The sequence below is a fragment of the Scomber scombrus genome, chromosome 21 (genome assembly GCF_963691925.1).
Source record: "Scomber scombrus chromosome 21, fScoSco1.1, whole genome shotgun sequence".
NCBI classification, from domain to species: domain Eukaryota; kingdom Metazoa; phylum Chordata; class Actinopteri; order Scombriformes; family Scombridae; genus Scomber; species Scomber scombrus.
In genome coordinates, this window is record NC_084990.1 from 21,147,041 (window position 1) to 21,164,858 (window position 17,818).

The window sequence follows — 17,818 nt, forward strand, 5'->3', positions numbered from 1 at the left end:
ACGGGGGGAGGCGAGGGTGGGGGTTGGGGGGGGGGGGGGGGGGGGGGGGGGGGGGGTAATTTGGCTGAAATCTGCAACCTCACTGCTACTGTAGATGCCACTAAATCCTAAATCCTACGCACTGGTCCTTTAATGAAACTTAGGAGGGATTTTTGTAAATAAGGTATTCTAAACAGTTTTGAATATGCAATAATGACAAAGTTCAGTTTATTTGCATTTTTTATTAAACTGGACACAGATCTGTCTTCCTCCAGCAGAGCATGGAGTGAGCCTAATGCTGCAGTAAGCCCTAGCATAAAGGACCTCTTATGTATCTATCCACAGTAGCATTGTGTACCTGGCACTGCGATAAGCTTGCACTGAGGACGTGCACATTTCGGACATATTCCAAATTCTTTGTTTCCTTGCATTGTTTGGCTGCCGCTCACTACTGTGTGAAAGGTAACATGTACCCTGACCTGCTGCACCGAGCCATGCACATCTAAACTCACCAGCACTGCACTGAAGCGCTCCTCCAGCTCTTCTTCAGGTGGCATGGGAAGTTTCACTCCAGCGGATTGTTTCTGAGCACCCGTGCAGCCTGGAGGGGCCGACACCGTCTTGACCTCCTTCCCCTGCGGTGCTTCAGTGCTCCCTGCTGCATTTCCCATGATTTTATATCCAATTAGATCCAAAAGACACAAAAAAACCTGCTCTCCACAATCTGTTACAGCAAAAAACAGTGCTAGAGAGCTGGCAATGAGACAAAAACAGGTTGGATCTAGTTATTCAAAGTTATGTACAAGGCTATGTTTGGCCTGTGACCTCTAGTTATTTCCATGACCCTCGTCTGTTGAATCATGCTATAGCAACATTCATTACTCGTCCATATTCTCAAACAAGGATAAAGGATAGAGCAGCGGGATGAAATCCACCCCTGCCTCTGAATGAGAGTCAGACCTCGCACAGATCCCGATGCATTATGAAACCCTAGAAAGAGGGAAGGGGATATCCTGAGAGTGACAGATAGAGTGACAGCTGAGCCAGTGAAAGAGAAAAGGGGAGGAGAGAAAGAGAGAGAGAGAGTTCAGAGGCTGTAACTGCTGCACGGGTCCAGGCTGCAGGAGGAAAATAAGTATCACTTCTGTACTTCCCCCTCCATACAGGTGAGGAGGAAACTACTCCAAAAGCTGCAGTGCTCACAGGTAAAGAGACTTAGTTGGGCTTGCAGGTAATCTACTGAAGTCCTCCATCTGCTGTTGGATGCTGGGAGTCTCTGGGCCTTTGATGTCCATATCCAGAGAGGGAAAGAAAAAAGGAAAAGAGGGGGAGGCAGAGATCCAGCAGGCAGCCACTCTGTCTATCTGAGGCAGGGACACAGAGAGACGGACGGCAGCAGCGGCATTACTTCTAACAGCACGGCAGGAGGAGAGCACAGAGACCTCTGGGTCCTAATGCCTGCACATACAGGTTTCGTTGACACTGATGGGGGAAAAACAGGATTAAGGCTGCAACTAGTGATTATTTCCAACATTGATTTACTGTCTTTTTCCAATGTCATGTTATTTCGGATCAGCTGTCCATAAATATATTCAGTTTAATGTATGATGTATAAAAGCTTCAAATACTCACATTTGAGAAGCATTTTTGGCATTTTTTCATTACAATTCGTTACACACAAGAAGCTGTAATCAGAGAATTTGTTGGCATTTTTGTTTAAAAAAAGACTTAAACAATTAATCAGTTATTGAAATAGTCTTTTTTTTCTTCTATTGACTGATTGTTGCAGCGCTAAACAGAATTTGACCTTGTAGAATATAAATGAATAAAACACATATTTGTCCAGTAATCGACAGAAAGCTAGAGTGGCAAACATTCAGGAGTTGAAAGTAAAATAAGGCCGAAAATATTCAAATTGGACAATGAATTGATCTACTAATAAGTATCATCTGGTATAGTTAGTAAAAGTAATGATGGCTGAATCAGTTTCAGGCCTCACTATCATGTTTTACTGGGACACTTAAAAAGAACAGAGTAGAGTCCAAATGTCCTCTGTGAAAAAGGCTGTAACTATTATTTTTTCTTGATGAATCACTTTGTCCGACTAACCATCCAAAACAAAATTATATTCAGTTTACTATCAGAGCTGTGATGATTAGTTTATTAATTGATTGATTTTTAAAAATGTTTTAATACTATTTTTTGACATTTAATTTATACTGAAGATAATCATTAATTGCAGCTCTGTTTATGTTTATCATAATATAAAACAAAGTAAGTTTTATAGTTTTGCTGGCAGCGAATCACCACAAGCGTTCTTCAATGAATGCAACGTGTGACTGGCCCTCTACTGCAGCGGCTACAACCCATACACTCTAACGCAATAATACTTCATTGTACAGCTTTGTACAGTTATTTAATAATTATTTCAATCACTTTCAAAATGTTTTTGTAAAAATCATTTGGATGGGGAGTATGGAGGCATTTTAGGCAACTGAATGCTTGTATTCATGTGATTGTCATCAAATGAAGTAGAAAGATAAAAGTATCAGTTTCACTTTAAGGGTTCTGTTGTCATCATTTCTTGCCTGATACCCAGCCCAATGAACAATTAACAAAATGGTTGATGATTGACTTTAGAATATTTTTTGGACCCTTTCATCAAATGAAAGTTATTTTATACAGTTGTATTGATTATAAACAGCTTTAAATTAGAGATGCTCGTTCCTGTCAGTGACTCAAAAGTTAGTTTTACTGGTTGATGATCGTTTTTGTGATTGTGATTCAAACATCTAGAAACTAAATAACTATTGTGATATTCAAGTCAAACTAACTAAAGTGTCCTTGGGTTCTGAAAAAAAGTTAATGTTTCAGATGTCTCATTGTTATTATAATCGTTCTGGGCATGTATTTTCATTTAGTTACATTATAAAAAGCCCCGAGGTGCAGATACAATGTGTGAATGAAAGCTGAAGTGGGTGTTTCACATTCTTTCCAAAAGAAACAAACAGGCAGCTCACTCAAGCAGATCTCTCTGAGATTAAAGCCTCATTCATACAAACATGTTGCATCATCACAAACTCCCATAACACCCCGAGTACCAACTAACAATAGTCCTAATGCGGCTGCCAAAGAGGATCACACGCTTAATCACAATCATAAGTTGTGCAGCAGCGATGACATAACTTTTCACTCAGACAGGGTCAAAAGACTTCGTTAATGAGCAAAGTTGTTGGCTGAAATATTACTGGAAGGTGGAAGCAGGATGTTAATAAATGATGAGTGTCACACTGATACCTGTGTGTCTGGCCACACCTGGTCAGCAGCACACAGGACAGGAAACAAAGCGTGACGCGTTCAGTGGAGGAACTTTGCTCACAGCGAATACTGTGAGTTTAAAATATAGCTAAAAGTAATGAGGAGGTCTGTATAGTGAAGTTTATAACAAGTGTTTGATTTCTATAAGGAACAAAATGAACAACAACTCCTTCTGACTTCACTGCAATAATTTGATCTATGCTATTTTTATATACAGTATGTGTAATAATTCAATCTTCTGTGATGCTACTGCTGTTGTTTTTGCACTTTATGTCTCTCTGTCTTATTTCTTCTTTTTCCATTGTTTCACATTTAGCTATGACATGCACTGTTTCGTTCTGCGTTTCACTCTGACAATAAAGATTACTTGAACTTGATGTTTTCTGATGTTTTTGAAAGTCGCTCCTGCTCTTTTATAAAAAATAATAATACATTTTATACACACATTAGGGAATTTTATTTTATATTCTGCAAAACTTTCCAAACTCCTACAAACTATGACAAAACAAGAAGATGCTGGATGCAAAAAACATCAAAGCTTTAAGTAAAAAAATGGCCTTCATGTCACATATTTGATCACATTCATGCAGTCGACTCACATTCACAATTGCAAAACCTAAAAGGATAGAATTAGGGCTGAAACATGAATCAATCTACAGAAAATTAATCAGCAACTTTTTTGTTATTTGTTGACCTAGTTACAGCCTTTTAAGTGTGAGGATTTTCTGCTTTTCTTTGTCTTATATGATATTCAATTGAATATCTTTGGGTGTTGGACTATCAGTCAGATAAAACAAACAACTTGATGGTGTCACTTCAGAGTCTGGACAAAACAAAGCATAAATGAATTGTGAGAGCAATCGGCAGATGAATCAATAATGGAAATCATTATTTAATAGCAGTCCCATCTCAAACTTCTACTTAGCCTGATTCATTTTACTCTTCTGAATCACTGAACAAATTGCTGTTGTTTCAGGATTGTGCTCCGAGAGTGTGTGTTTGATGTGAGGCTGCTGTCGATCTGTTGCGACTCTAAAATTATTAAAAAGCACTTTAAAGATGTGCAAATGTTACATATTACAGTTTCTATCAACTTCAAAGAATATATTCAGTATTGTAAGGACAGACTAGTAAACAGGGCCTCTGCATCAGGCTGACCTCTAGTGGTAAAAACACCACAATACAGCTGGAGAGCCCAGTCATTACATCCTCGGCCCTCTTCATTCTGGGCTTTTGCATTTTAAAACAAGGTATATACAGGTTACATAATCCTTTAAAGTGTTTAAAATGTTATGATCATAAACTAAAAAACAAAACGTTTCTTGCTCCGAATGCATCTCACTTAGGCTGGTGAGTGAATCATGTGACATATGTTGTATTTAAAAAGTTGTGCTCAATGGTACTTTTTTTTTTTTTGCACATTTATTACATCGGAAAACATCTGCTGACTGTGATGAATATGTGTAGGTACCTTGGATTCTTATGCAAATCTGTGTCTGCATTTTCATGTGCAGAGAGGCAGAGCGAGTGCAGGCCACATCACAGACTCACTTCACATGACATATGCAGAAGTGAGACAAATTTTATCTGAAATTTACCAAAAAGAGGATGTTCATTCAAGCAGTGGTGGAAGATACTCAGATTCTTCACTTAAGTACAAGTTAAAATACCACATAAGCAATATTAAAAGTAAAACTACATAAGTATTATGAGTGATGTAGTATGCAGTATTACAGTAAAAGTAGTGGTTTGGTCCCTCTGACTGATATATTATTATATATGACATCATTAGATTATTAATAGTGAAGCATCAGTGTTAGAGCAGCATGTTACTGTTGTAGCTGCTGGAGGTGGAGCTAGTTTACACTACTTTATATACAGTTAGCTAGTTTAGTCCTGTGGTTCCCAAACTAGGGGTCGGGCCCCTCCGAAGGGTCAGCAGATGAATCTGAGGGGTCATGAGACGATTAATGGGAGAGGAGAGAAGAAAAAACAAAGTTCTGATACACATCTGTTTTCAGGTTTTGTGAAATCATCTGAACTGTGAAACCACATGAGAAGTTTAGAGGGGAAATGTCTCTTTATGAGTTGTTAACAGCTCCACCAAACACCTGAAACATGACTAGAAAACAAAAAACTACACGTATTTTCTCTAAGATGCCATAAGACTATAGTTTTGGGGAGTATTGTTTTATTTTTTTTAAACAATATTTTTCTCCGAACTGTAGCGGAGCAGCATAGAAAGCCTCAAAACTTGAGTAGATGGACATATACAGTAGTTACATTCCACCACTGTATTCTTGACCCTGGAAACAGCAGTTGAGAAAATCATATGAGGGAGTTTCACATTTTAAAAGTGCTGTGAGGAAAACTGTCTTCAACAGCAAACACATCATGTGATAGGATCAAAACATTTGAAACAGGAAGTAGAGGGACCTGGACGTGCAGCCGTAGGTGAGGTTGTTTTGTTAAATGACAGGAACGGTTTGCATTAGTGGTTAAGAAATGTGTCACATGCTCGTGTTGCTGGTTTGACATTTTTGTGGGCAACTGTTAGCTTTAACACAAGCTTTGAAGATTGGAGGGATAGTGTGGCTCTGTGTGTGTGTGTGGTAGCAGCAGGGTTTACGAAATGCACTTTAATCGCCTCGTGTCAAACAATAATCAAAAGGCAAATCTTAAGACAGAAGACAGCTTTAGGGAGAAACTGTATCAGATTGTGTGTTGTCGGTTGAAAGATGAGTCTTTCAAGTTTGCAACAATGTTTCAATTTAACAAGTGAATGGATAAAAAAAAATATACAAACAATTATATTTAATGGTCTTTGAGAAAACAAGAAAATAAAACAACAAATAAAACAATACTAGAAAATGTAATGTATCTTCACATAATATAGTATCAGGTGGTACAATAGTGTGGAGAGCAGTCTAGTTTTGTTTGTGGTTCAGGATTAAATTTAGGGTTTGGTTAGAAATAAGGTCAGTTTATGGTTATGGTTAAAGGACAGGTTCATAATTTAAGATCAGAAACCCAAATGAACATCAAAACAAAACCTGTTTTTCTTGCTGTGATCATTCCTCCTGTTCATACTGACCATTAGAAGAGGATCCCTTCATAATTCACTTACAATGTAAATGATGGAGGACAAAATCCACAGTCCTCTTTCTGTGCTAAAATGTATTCAAAAGTTTATCTGAAGCTAATATGAAGCTTCAGCTGTCCAAATGAGTCAAATTAAGTAGATATCTTTAATCATTACAGTCTTTTTAGAGCAAAAGTCTCTCTTTTTGTTACTATACTTCCACCACAGCTCAACAGGGAAACACAAAGAGGGAATTTGATGCTAAAATTACTGTAAATGTGTCAGATATCACTTGATATGACTAACTCAGACTGCTGAAGCTTCATGTAAGTTTCACATTTACTTTTAAATGACTGTGTGAACACACTGTAGATTTTGGCCACCATCACTTACACTGAAACCATATTTAAATATATTTGAATAGTCAGTATGAACAGAAGGGATGATTACAGTGAGCAAAACCTCTTTCCCTTTTCATATAATTGGACTATTGATTTACGACAGACTGCTGTATGGAACATCTGTTGTTTAAAAGCCTATTTTTTAAATTGACATATGTACAAACACGAGTGAAAATCTTACAACTGTATTTGGTCATTCTGAGCCTTTCAACCTCTTATTCAAGGTGTCAATCTGTCACCTAATTATTGTTCAATAAAAGCCTATGGTGCTTTGCATTGTACTCGGAAGTTTGGAATTTCCGAGTTACCAGTCGAAAATTTTTTACCTTGAATGCCCCCTGAAGTAGGATTTCAAACTCGGGAAGGTTGCACAAACCTCATCAACGCCAAACTCAAAATCAAAGATGCCCAGTGCATCAACAGTGCAAACGTTGTAGGAATATTCTGTTTATTAGCACTTCTGTCTTATTTGTGTCTCATTAAATCAGTCGTACACACAGCACTGTCCAACTTCTATCTGTGGACATGTTGCTACGGTGTTTGTATGCACAGAATATAGTGAAATGCGTTTTTATCAACCGGTATTGCTAATAATGGCTATAACCTGACTTTCTAACTTCATGAAGTGGTACGCTTCAATCTCGGGTGTGATGTCATTCAGTTCCAATTTCCAAGGTATATGAAACCCAGCATCAGTTTCCTGAAAAAAAACAGTGCTGTATTCATGACCACAAATGAAGTTGTGGTTTGGGTTGCAACAACTTTTAGAGAAGCTGCAGAAAAGCAGACTTGACCAGCTGCTTTTTGTCATCTGATATCTGAAAAACCCCAAAGTGTGACCATTACTGTCAAATGACACTATTCTTGGCTCTATTGGCATTGTGACTATCAAACCTCAACACTTTTGAAGACCAACTAATGTGTCAGTAGCAAACAACAAACTGACAGATTACATTTTTTGTCCTGATATTTGCTGACATGTAAAGAGGAGATGACTGCACACACTCGGCTTAAATTATTTTATTGTATCACCAACATTTTCACAACATTAATATCCACTTTGACAACAAGACACAACATGAGACCCAAACCATTGTACAAAGCCAAAATACAGCAATGGCATATTTATTCAAACCTGAGTTAACACCAGTCTGACTTTTTTACATTTTGTTGTACCATTTACATAAAAATATATGATTTCTGTCTACAGCTAAAGTTAGAGAGCTATGTTTATCTAAAGCTAGAGATGGCCATTGCAAGTCTTGGCTAAAGATAAATGTACTTATTCCATTTGGCAAAAAAAGAAAACACTATAAGCCATCAACACAGTCGTTGGTTCAACCTGCCTCAGGAGCTGCTGATCCAGTTTTACACCGCGATCATCGAGTCTGGTTTCTGCACATCCATCACTATCGGGTTTGGAGCAACCACCAAACAGGAAAGGTACAGACTACAACTGATAGTCAGGTCTGCAGAAAAATATCTGGCACTGCGCATTAACCCTTGAACACTAAAACACCCACTGTGCCTACAAATTATACATATATTTTATAAGCTTAAAATACAAAATAAGCAATACATTTCACTCATTACTGTATATTTGAACAGGCTGTATTTACTGTACATAACCACCTATTATGGTAACATGTCTCACTCCACGCACTCTGCACAGTTACACTGTTACAGACAGAAATGAGTCTGACTTTTTGATGTGTTGAAACCACTTTGTTAACCCCAAAACAGCCATGACTAGCTAATGATTAACGATTTAACGTTTATAATTTGAGGTGGTTTAGCTATGTTTAAGTCACATAACTACTGGATTAAATTGTAGAGTACTTAATCATACTGAATATATATATGGATTTTGGAGGTTGAATAATAAGCCTACAAGACTTTACAACATATCACAGTTTGCCTGAAAACTCAAAACCCTTTTTTTCCCTCAACTGCACCTTTTTAAACATTACATTACAATACATTACATTACAGAAGTATACCTCTTAAAGTGAGGCTGAACAATGTTTAAAAGTCTCAAAAAAACAACTTAGAGAAGGCAATCTAGAAGCAAAGATATACAAACAGAACTGTATTCATTTAGCCATTACAAGAAATATCTAGTAGGGGGGCCTGGCTTAACAAATCAATAATAAAGAGACATGAAATACAAAAAAAATTAAGGTCATCCAAAGGGGGAAGTTGAAAGTCTTGAAATATTACTTGTTTACTGAAAACATCTCGTTGCTTGTGTAGATGCGGTCAGGGGATGTTGGAGGGGAAACGGTGAGCGCGGTGATCACGGTGAGAGCAGGTGAAGAGGGGGTGATTGAGTTGGAGCTCAAAGTCTGTGCGACCAGATGCTTCTTACATGGGCAGCCTAAATCACGGATGAGCCTCTTCACGTCGTTCCTGAAGCGCACGCCTACCAGGGCGTACAGGATTGGGTTAAGGCAACAGCGGGTGTACGCCAAGGTGCAGGTGATGTACTCCAACAGGAGGCTGCAGAACTGCCCCGCCATTTTACGTGACAGCACCACGGTGTACGGCAGCTGGAAGAGCAGAAATACCACCACCAGAGCCACCATCAGCTTCAAGGTACGCTGCCGGTGCCACTGCTTCCCCCGCCGAAGTGAGTTCCCTTCCGACAGCACTCGAGCGATCGACGAGTAGCATGTCACCATCACTAAGAAGGACAGGCAGAAGACGCCGATGATGGCACCATTGGTGACCCTTTTGACATTTCTGTCCGCTATCATTCCACAGAAGGCATCCTTGCCTGATCCCGACACCCCAGAGAAGAGGATTTCAGGCAGGGTGAGGAACACTGCAGAAAGCCACACAAAGACAGCAGTTATCTTCCCGGCTGTCAATATCTGGCTACGCAGCCTGAGCATCTCTTGGGCTCGCGCCACCACCATGTAGCGGTCAACGCTGATGCAGGCCAGCAGCAGCAGGCCGCTATACGTGTTGATAGCGTAGCATGCACGCGTGGCCTTGCAGAGGGGAGTTAAGAAGATCCAACCCATGTTAGTATCCACCGCCTGTAACGGGAGGGTGAGTAGCAAGAGGAGATCAGCCAGCGCCAAGTGGAACAAGAAGACATCGGTCATGGAGCGAAGCCGGAGGCGGCGGTAGAGAGCGAAGGTGGCGATCACCAAGCAGTTTCCCATCACGCCCACCAAGAAGATCAGGCAGAAAACACAAGTCTGGAACATTTTGATGGTCAACTCATGCTCACCAGCCTCACACCAGTATGAGTTGTTGTCGTAATCAGTAGGGTATATGTCGTCATTCCAATTTGAGTAGTTTAAATCGTCAAGGGGGTCATCAGGATCAACATGGTCGTAGTAATCCATTGCTGGTGGAGAATAAATTAAGACAAATCAGGTTTATGTGTAAGCAAGTAAGCATACATTTTGTTAGTCCAGGGAAAAATTGTGTTACAGCTAAGGTCAGCATTAAAGGATAAGTTCACAACTTTTCATATCTATGTTAAAACAAGTAATGTCTGTCATCCTTCCTAAAAAGACCCCCTTTAAATGTGCTTTCAGTGTAAATGATGGTGGTCAAAGTGTGTCCACGCAGTCATTTAAAAGTTGATGTGAAGCTTATATGAGGCTTCAGCAGTCTGAGTTAGTCATATCAAGTGGATATCTGACACATTTACAGTATTTTTGGCATCAAATTCCCTCTTTGTGTTTCCCTGTTGTGGTGGAAGTATAGTAACAAAAAGAGGGACTTTAGCACGAAAAAGAAAAAGACAAAAGGGAGACTGTGGGTTCAGCTATCAGATTTGGTTTCTAAAATGTATATCACATTTAAAAAGAGGAACTTGTCATACAGTACAACTGAAATAAATGGTTGATTAAAACCACTGGCTTGTTTTGTAACTCATTTACAACCCACTAGTTTGGGCTTAATAAAACCTAGCCTGCACATTAAGAGCTTGTGGAATGCGTATCCGATGTTTTGCTGAGAACAGGGGTAAGCCAGTATGAAAGTAACGCGGGATGAAAGCAATGAGGTAACTTTCTCAGAGCCTATATAAATTTGGCACGTCTAACTACAACAGCACGTACAGCACGCAACACTTAAAAGAACCGCGAAAAATCTTGTGGATACATCATACTAATATTATTGTTGTAATGTTTTATCCAGAAAGCTGTTTTCACTGTAAATTCACTGAAGTGTTGTTTATTTTTTTATGAGTCATAATTAACTAAATGACTAAATATTTAGTCATTAATTTAGTTAAATGAGTAAATATTGACAGAATATTTAGTCATTTAACACATCCTGTAGTTGGACATGTTAGGGTTTTTCAGTATAGAAGTAAGAGGTTTAACTGTGAGGAGTTTTTGTCAGGATGATAGTAACAGCTGTTTCTTTCTTCCCCTGCCACTAATGTGGTCACATTGAGTGTGTTGCAGCATATTGAAAACATGTGTATGCCATATTGCACTGACATGCCGAGTCAAGGTGAGAACAACAGAGAGAGCTGGTTAACCATGAAATGTATGAGAGTCTATCACATAAAAGTATTAGAAGTGCAGCAGAAGCTCTTAATTTTGCTCATCTCTGTAGTGTTACTTTCATACATGCTCTCCGGTTCTGAGTCATTCTACTAAATGCCACAGGCAGACACACTTGCGTGACAACCACTTATTGCTGAAACCCCACGCTGTGCTCTCACAGACACAAAGTATGTGTTGATTTTGAGCACAATACTGTACTTCTTGTCATTATATCAGGATGGAAATACCAGCTTTTCTTTTTACAATCAGATTGAAAGTAAGACATCTGCAGCTATGTTCCCCCGTTGAAAAGTTGCCGCTTCTGCACCAGGTTGCGTGACACTGGCACCAGGTTGTTGGCACAGGGGAAATTTGTGGGTAGCATGAAGGTCTACAGATCAGTCAGTGTCGCGTGCTAAGAGTCTTTATAGGCGGGTATAGGCAGTTTCCTAATTCACTCTTTATCATTTCAGCTTTCACTGTGTTATTCTATCACTGCTGTGGCTGCTCACATGTTAAATTATGCTCTTTCCTTTCTGATATATATATTTTTAAATTTCTCTCTAACTTCTTTATTTAGCGGTGGATACAGACATTAAGGAGGTTCCCTTAAAAGGTAAGAGGAACAACAGTAAAGAGGAAAAAATGTTGTAGCTGTCTCATGAGCAGATCAGTGTAGCGTGTCAGAGAAGTGGGGATTTACTCGATATTTATTTCTCTTTTTTTATGAAGCTGTAAACAATTTTGACAAAACAGCAAGGTGTGAGAGTATTGTTCTAAGTACAGTAATAAAGGTAAATGAGCACCAATTTATTTTGAAATTAAATGTAATTTAAAGCTATGTTATCCATGTTTTGTTGATTTCAAGTTATACTGGGCAGCTTTACCCAATTAACCAGTTAAGTTAAAAAAGGAAGGGCAAATGAATAGATCTAACAGAAACAAATGGAGGAAGGCTTGCTGGTATATTTTTCAGGCAGCTGGAGGAAATGTCTCCTCACAGAGGATATATGTGTGAGTCAAGGTTGGGTTATGATTTCTGCTGAGCCAAATTACAAAACAGTTTTGAATCATAATGTGATAATATAAAGATAAAAATACAGTCAGTTACACTGAAAAGCTGCTTTGTGAGCATTAAGAGTTACAACAAGACAATATTTTTACAGTGAAATTTCAAGTACTAAACAAAAACTACCAGAATCTTCAATTAGTTCACTACTCTGCACCTTTGCTGGCTCATATTTGTGTCAATAGTCAGGTTTTCGCCTTTGTGTTGCAGCTGCTATTTGTTTAATACGAGATATCATTTCCCTGCATAGCAACACATTCTTATCTTACATCTCAAAACTTGAACCTCACTCTCTTAAGATCTGTAACACCAGTGCCACCAGGGTTTATTATTGGGCTATTATTGTTTAAAACAAATGTGAATAAGCTTTAACCGTGACTAAACAACTGTAAAACAATGTATTTTAATGTCTATTGTTATGCTGATGACATTATCTTGTACATCCCGCGTCTCCTTTTCCTCTGACTCATCTTCAGTCTGCCTCTGTTCAATCATGCACTGAAATCCCACTTTTTCTACAGTACAAATACAATTTTTTTGTCTTTTGCTCATTTCAGCCCAGGTACTTTCACACCTTTGCGTCTTCGCTCAAGCTGTTAAATCATGCCTATTTATTATAAGTTTCGCTCTCCGTATGCAATACTGGATCACAGTAATCACTGATGAGATGGTATACACATCTCATGATATTTACCGTAAAAGGCTTTATTGTTTCCAAACTAATTTATATTTCTCCACTACTTTAAATCTTGTAATTATAATACACAATCTAATCATTACTTTGCAGCGGATAGTCCTAATCATAGCACGACTGGATGCGGCCTTTGTTCACTTTAAAAAAAAACAACTTTTAAACTGAATAACCTGCAAACAGCTCCGTGGGTAGATTTCTAAACTTTATAAGATTTATTTTATACCGTAACTCTTCTGATAGTTTCTATTTATTCTTTTTTTTACATTTTAACATTGGTTGTCTGACTTTATTAGACTGTTATTGTTTCTTGTATATGGGCGGTCTGGCTGTTAGTTGTTCTCAGGTCTCTTTTATACAGTTTATCCCTGTCCCCCCCCCAATTTATTAACAACCACACTGTACATTATATCACAATGTTGGGAAATATTAGTCCATTACAATCAATTGAAAGTGAAATTCAATAGCCTTGCATGTATTTGTACAGTTTGAGTGGGTAGCAGCTACTTATTTCAGTAATTTTTCCCAACACTTGTCGTGAAAGTGGGGTAAGATGTGAGAAGTGTGTCACTACCATTACAGCATAATCATAATGACAATATTGTATGTGACAAATATACATACCAGACACACCAAAGGAGAGTTTTTTTCAGGAAATCATAATGGTTATGTGTGAAAGTTTGAGGTTTATTCTCAAACGTTCATTATTCTGTTTCATAATAAACGTCATAATTATATTTTCTATTAACATTCAAAGTCTGCAAATCCCAGGTTGTACACTTGGAATAAATTGAAATAATTTGACAAATATATAGACTTTTTTAGGTTTAGTGCTCAAAGCATTGAAATATAACACAAATCATATGATTATTAGTCATATGTGATGATTCCCCAACCACATTTCTAGACAGTTTTGCTTTTTGAATTGCTCTGTAGTGACAAAGAACAAATGCCATGAGCTATAATCAGTTAATCATCTTATAATAATCAAACATATAAAAATGCATATGAATGTGGAAATGTTACATTTAAGCTCAGTCATGATTATGAAGAGGTATAAAAACGTTTTTAATTTTATCTATGTATATTTATAATTTAAATTTATAGCTGACATTTAAAAAAAATCTTGACTTTAATTACATAACTGCCCAAATTTTCTTAAGTTACCTTACCAGTGGTGTTTGAGATGTTAGACATGTCCCAGGTCCTCCTCCTGTGTCTGTAGTAGAGACTTGAGAGGCTGGCACTCTTAAAAACAAGCCTGTTGGCTCAGCCTGAACCACCTCCAACCAATGAAACCAGCTCTGTGTTTTGCTGACCGGGACATACCCCTGCGATGGTTGTTTGCATCACCAGGAGTCACAAAGAAGTGTCTGAAACTTTGCTGCTCCATTAGCACTTTCATATCTATGAAACTGGCTCTGTGGGTAATGTAATCTAGTAGCAAATCTAATCAAGAAAAAGCTTCGGCTGCATCCTGAAAATGTTGCAACCAGTCAACAGATATCTATCACCATTACTGCATGTGCCTGGCATGCCTAAAGACATACACATTTTCAAATTCATTCACACTTTTTGACATACTGTGTATTTGCCAGTGTTTTTCCTTTGTACAGGCATCAAGCTGTAGGTTCAACGGGCGGGCAAAAAGTGCAACAACTGGGTGTAACTGGTAACAAACTCAACCGTTACCTGACCTCTTTTTGAAGTTCACGGTACTTTGTGGAGTAGCCACATAAGGGTCTAACCCACCACCCGAACGCCTCCAGGCATCCATTGAGTCATAACCTGAGAGGGCACGCCTGACCTAAGAGCCTTTTTGAGTTCAAGCTTTATTTAGTTAGGAACTATTGAGATTAACATGTTTTTAACAAGAGAGAACTGACAAGTGACATAGGCTATACAGTACATTGAAGTGAAACATCAGTCACAAATTTACAGGAGTCATCAAACATACAGATAAGTCCCTCAGAGAAACGATGACGTAACTTCAGTTTGTTTGTTTTATAATAAGGTGCGCAGCAGGCAGCCGGAAGTTCAGAGCTGACATGAGCAACTTTGGCCTGCAGACGCCAAAGCAAACACATTCTGCCATCTGGTGTCGTGCTAGTTTTTTCACTTTAAACTCAACCGAAGTTGTTGAATATGTATGCAGTTCATAAATGAAAAGGCAAGTATGTTAATGCTTTCTAGATGTCAGTGACAACCAATCTGTCTCGTTTAAAGCATCTATTGAGACACCTTTATGAACCACCTGCTGAATGCTGACTTTAATTTGAACCCATTGGCAGCAACGATTTGAACTACTGGAACTAACTTATATGTAAACATACTCAAATAAGCCATTGGAAAGCCAAAATGTTCAAAAGCCCTGGACATATCTACAGCGACTGCAGCACAAGTCTCCATTTAATTTAAAAAGGGAAACTTTTACACAGACGAAGATGATGGTAATAATATGTTAATTAATGTCTGTGTTTGGTGAAAGTGTGGTTTCATGCCTCATTAACCCGGACGCTAATTCACACTGCATATGTGCAGTCTGATCACTGCAGAGATGTTCATCAAACCACAATGTTTGTTTCAGGGGTTGGCATCAGAGCAGAGGGCATGAGAAACATGAGCACTGGTTGATGTGAACTGATTTTGCTGATGGGAACCGTTTTCATGTTGGCAGCTGGGCGGTCGTGTTGATAATCCTTGATCCACTGTGTGGTTTTGTTAACCTGTAGTTTTTACCCTCCTTGCTTGTTTGTATGTGTGGTTTCTGCAAACTGATGTGAAACTGGTGACCTACTACTCAACCTGTGAACACAACATCTGAGTTAAATAGTGATTGGCTCCCTGGCATGACTGGCATGACGGTACGTCTTACTCACATCTAGCATATTTCTTCGGTCTACTTTGTTAGCAAATAATTAATTAAAAAGTACTCGATTTTGCAGATAAGTATTTCACAAACACATTAATGACACATAGTGAACACATTTTAAATATATTTTATTAAGTGCTCACTTTAGAAAAAAGGTTTAAAGGTTAATTAATGATTTGTCAATGCTTTACAGGTAGTTCAAAAGCAATTTATCACTTCTGAATCATAATAAGAACCATATAGATTAAAGTCAATCATTTATAAAAAGGGTCATTTCACTACAATAATACAATAAATCCAAAGCTGTGTTCTTGAATTGTTAAAAATGTGTATGAATCATTCAAATGGCTTCATCTGCCATTAATTACACTAGTAATTACAACTAAAAGACATTAGGTTGGTTAATGGAGTTGTTTGAATTTGGCGCTTACCTTTCAATTCCAAAATCTACAGATTAAAAGACAAAATGTGTCAAAGCTCAAGCTAAAATCGGACATTTTTGTGTAATTCTAATTAATTAATTGGAATATTTTCTGTATATTTGGACCATTTAGTACATTGTGCACTGTTTAGTACATACTACAACTACATGTAGATTACATTTATTATATAATATAGAGCTGGGCGGTATGACTTAAATTTCATATCCCAATAATGATACTTTTCCCATTTTGGTTCATTTTAATTAATTGAATAAATAATCTGTCCATGATGTAATATTACATTATGTAGTATAATACTGTTATAACAGTGTATTATTATCATTCATCATTATTATCTTATTATAATATTATTATAGTACTTGTTGTGTCAACAGTCTAAGCGTTGAGATGTAATTTTGATGATATGGAGAGGTAATGACTCTTTAATGAACTTTTTCAAGGCTAAACATGCTTCACTAATTAAAATCACTTCAGTGGCTCCCAGTACAACACAGAATCACCGTTAAAGCTTTTACTGGTTTGTCTCTCTGGTTCACTTCCGATCTGCTCACTGACTTAAGGTGCTGGTTTTCTAACTGGATCTAAGAATCCAGATCTGATGAGGATGTTTCTGGTTAGTTTGTATGTGTTCTCTGTAGAGCTGCAATCACAACGTTATAATCACTTGACCATTTTGATAAATTAACAATCAGTTAAGGCAAACCTTTTGCTGTGACAAAGCTCTCAAATATGAGAAAGTGTTGCTTTTCTTGGTCTTACATTGGTGTAAGTGAAATATTTTGGGGTTTTGGACAGTCGGCTGGACAAAAATAATCCACTGTTTTGGGGATGTTCAGGATCGTTAATTGCAATGCTCGTTCTCTTTGCAAACTGAAAACGTTTCTGTTTTCTCAGGTTTGATTTAGCTAGGATTAGTTGTGTGTGTGTGTGTGTGTGTGTGTGTGTGTGTGTGTGTGTGTGTGTGTGTGTGTGTGTGTGTGTGTGGGCGTGTGTGTGTGTGTGTGTAGGTGTGTGTGTGTGGGGGGGGGGGGTGTGGTGGATGCATATTTGTCAGTTTCTTTTTCTTTCTTTTTTTTATTTCTCTTTGTTGTTGCTATTTTGTTTATTGTATATTCTCCTGTACAAGTTATTTTCTGCTTTTTGTATTAATGAATTCCCTTTTAATATACAACTGAGTATAACCTTTATTTCAAGATTTATTTACTAGTAAATCTTACAATAAAATATTAATTTTAAAACATTCATAGCAATCTATGTCATAATCCTTTGCTGATTTAAAAAAAAAAATGTATCACTGTAATACCGAGTAAAATTAATGAAACTATCATTGCTGATTAAATAAAAAGGATAATTGTAAAAATATATTTTTTTAAAAGTAAAAAATGAGGTTTAAAAACAAAAACATTTTCGTCAATTATCAAACCAAATCTTACATATATTACAACACCA

General features: G+C 37.7%; 1 protein-coding gene across 1 annotated transcript; it reads right to left on the reverse strand.

The window, feature by feature from the left end:
• Positions 1-1,178: 1,178 nt before the first annotated feature.
• On the reverse strand, positions 1,179-14,831 carry ccr10 (chemokine (C-C motif) receptor 10). The gene is given in 5 exon segments (XM_062442268.1): positions 1,179-1,430; positions 9,009-10,138; positions 14,227-14,280; positions 14,283-14,385; positions 14,769-14,831. Coding segments are annotated over 5 exon segments (1,602 nt in total).
• Between the last annotated feature and the right edge of the window lie 2,987 nt (positions 14,832-17,818).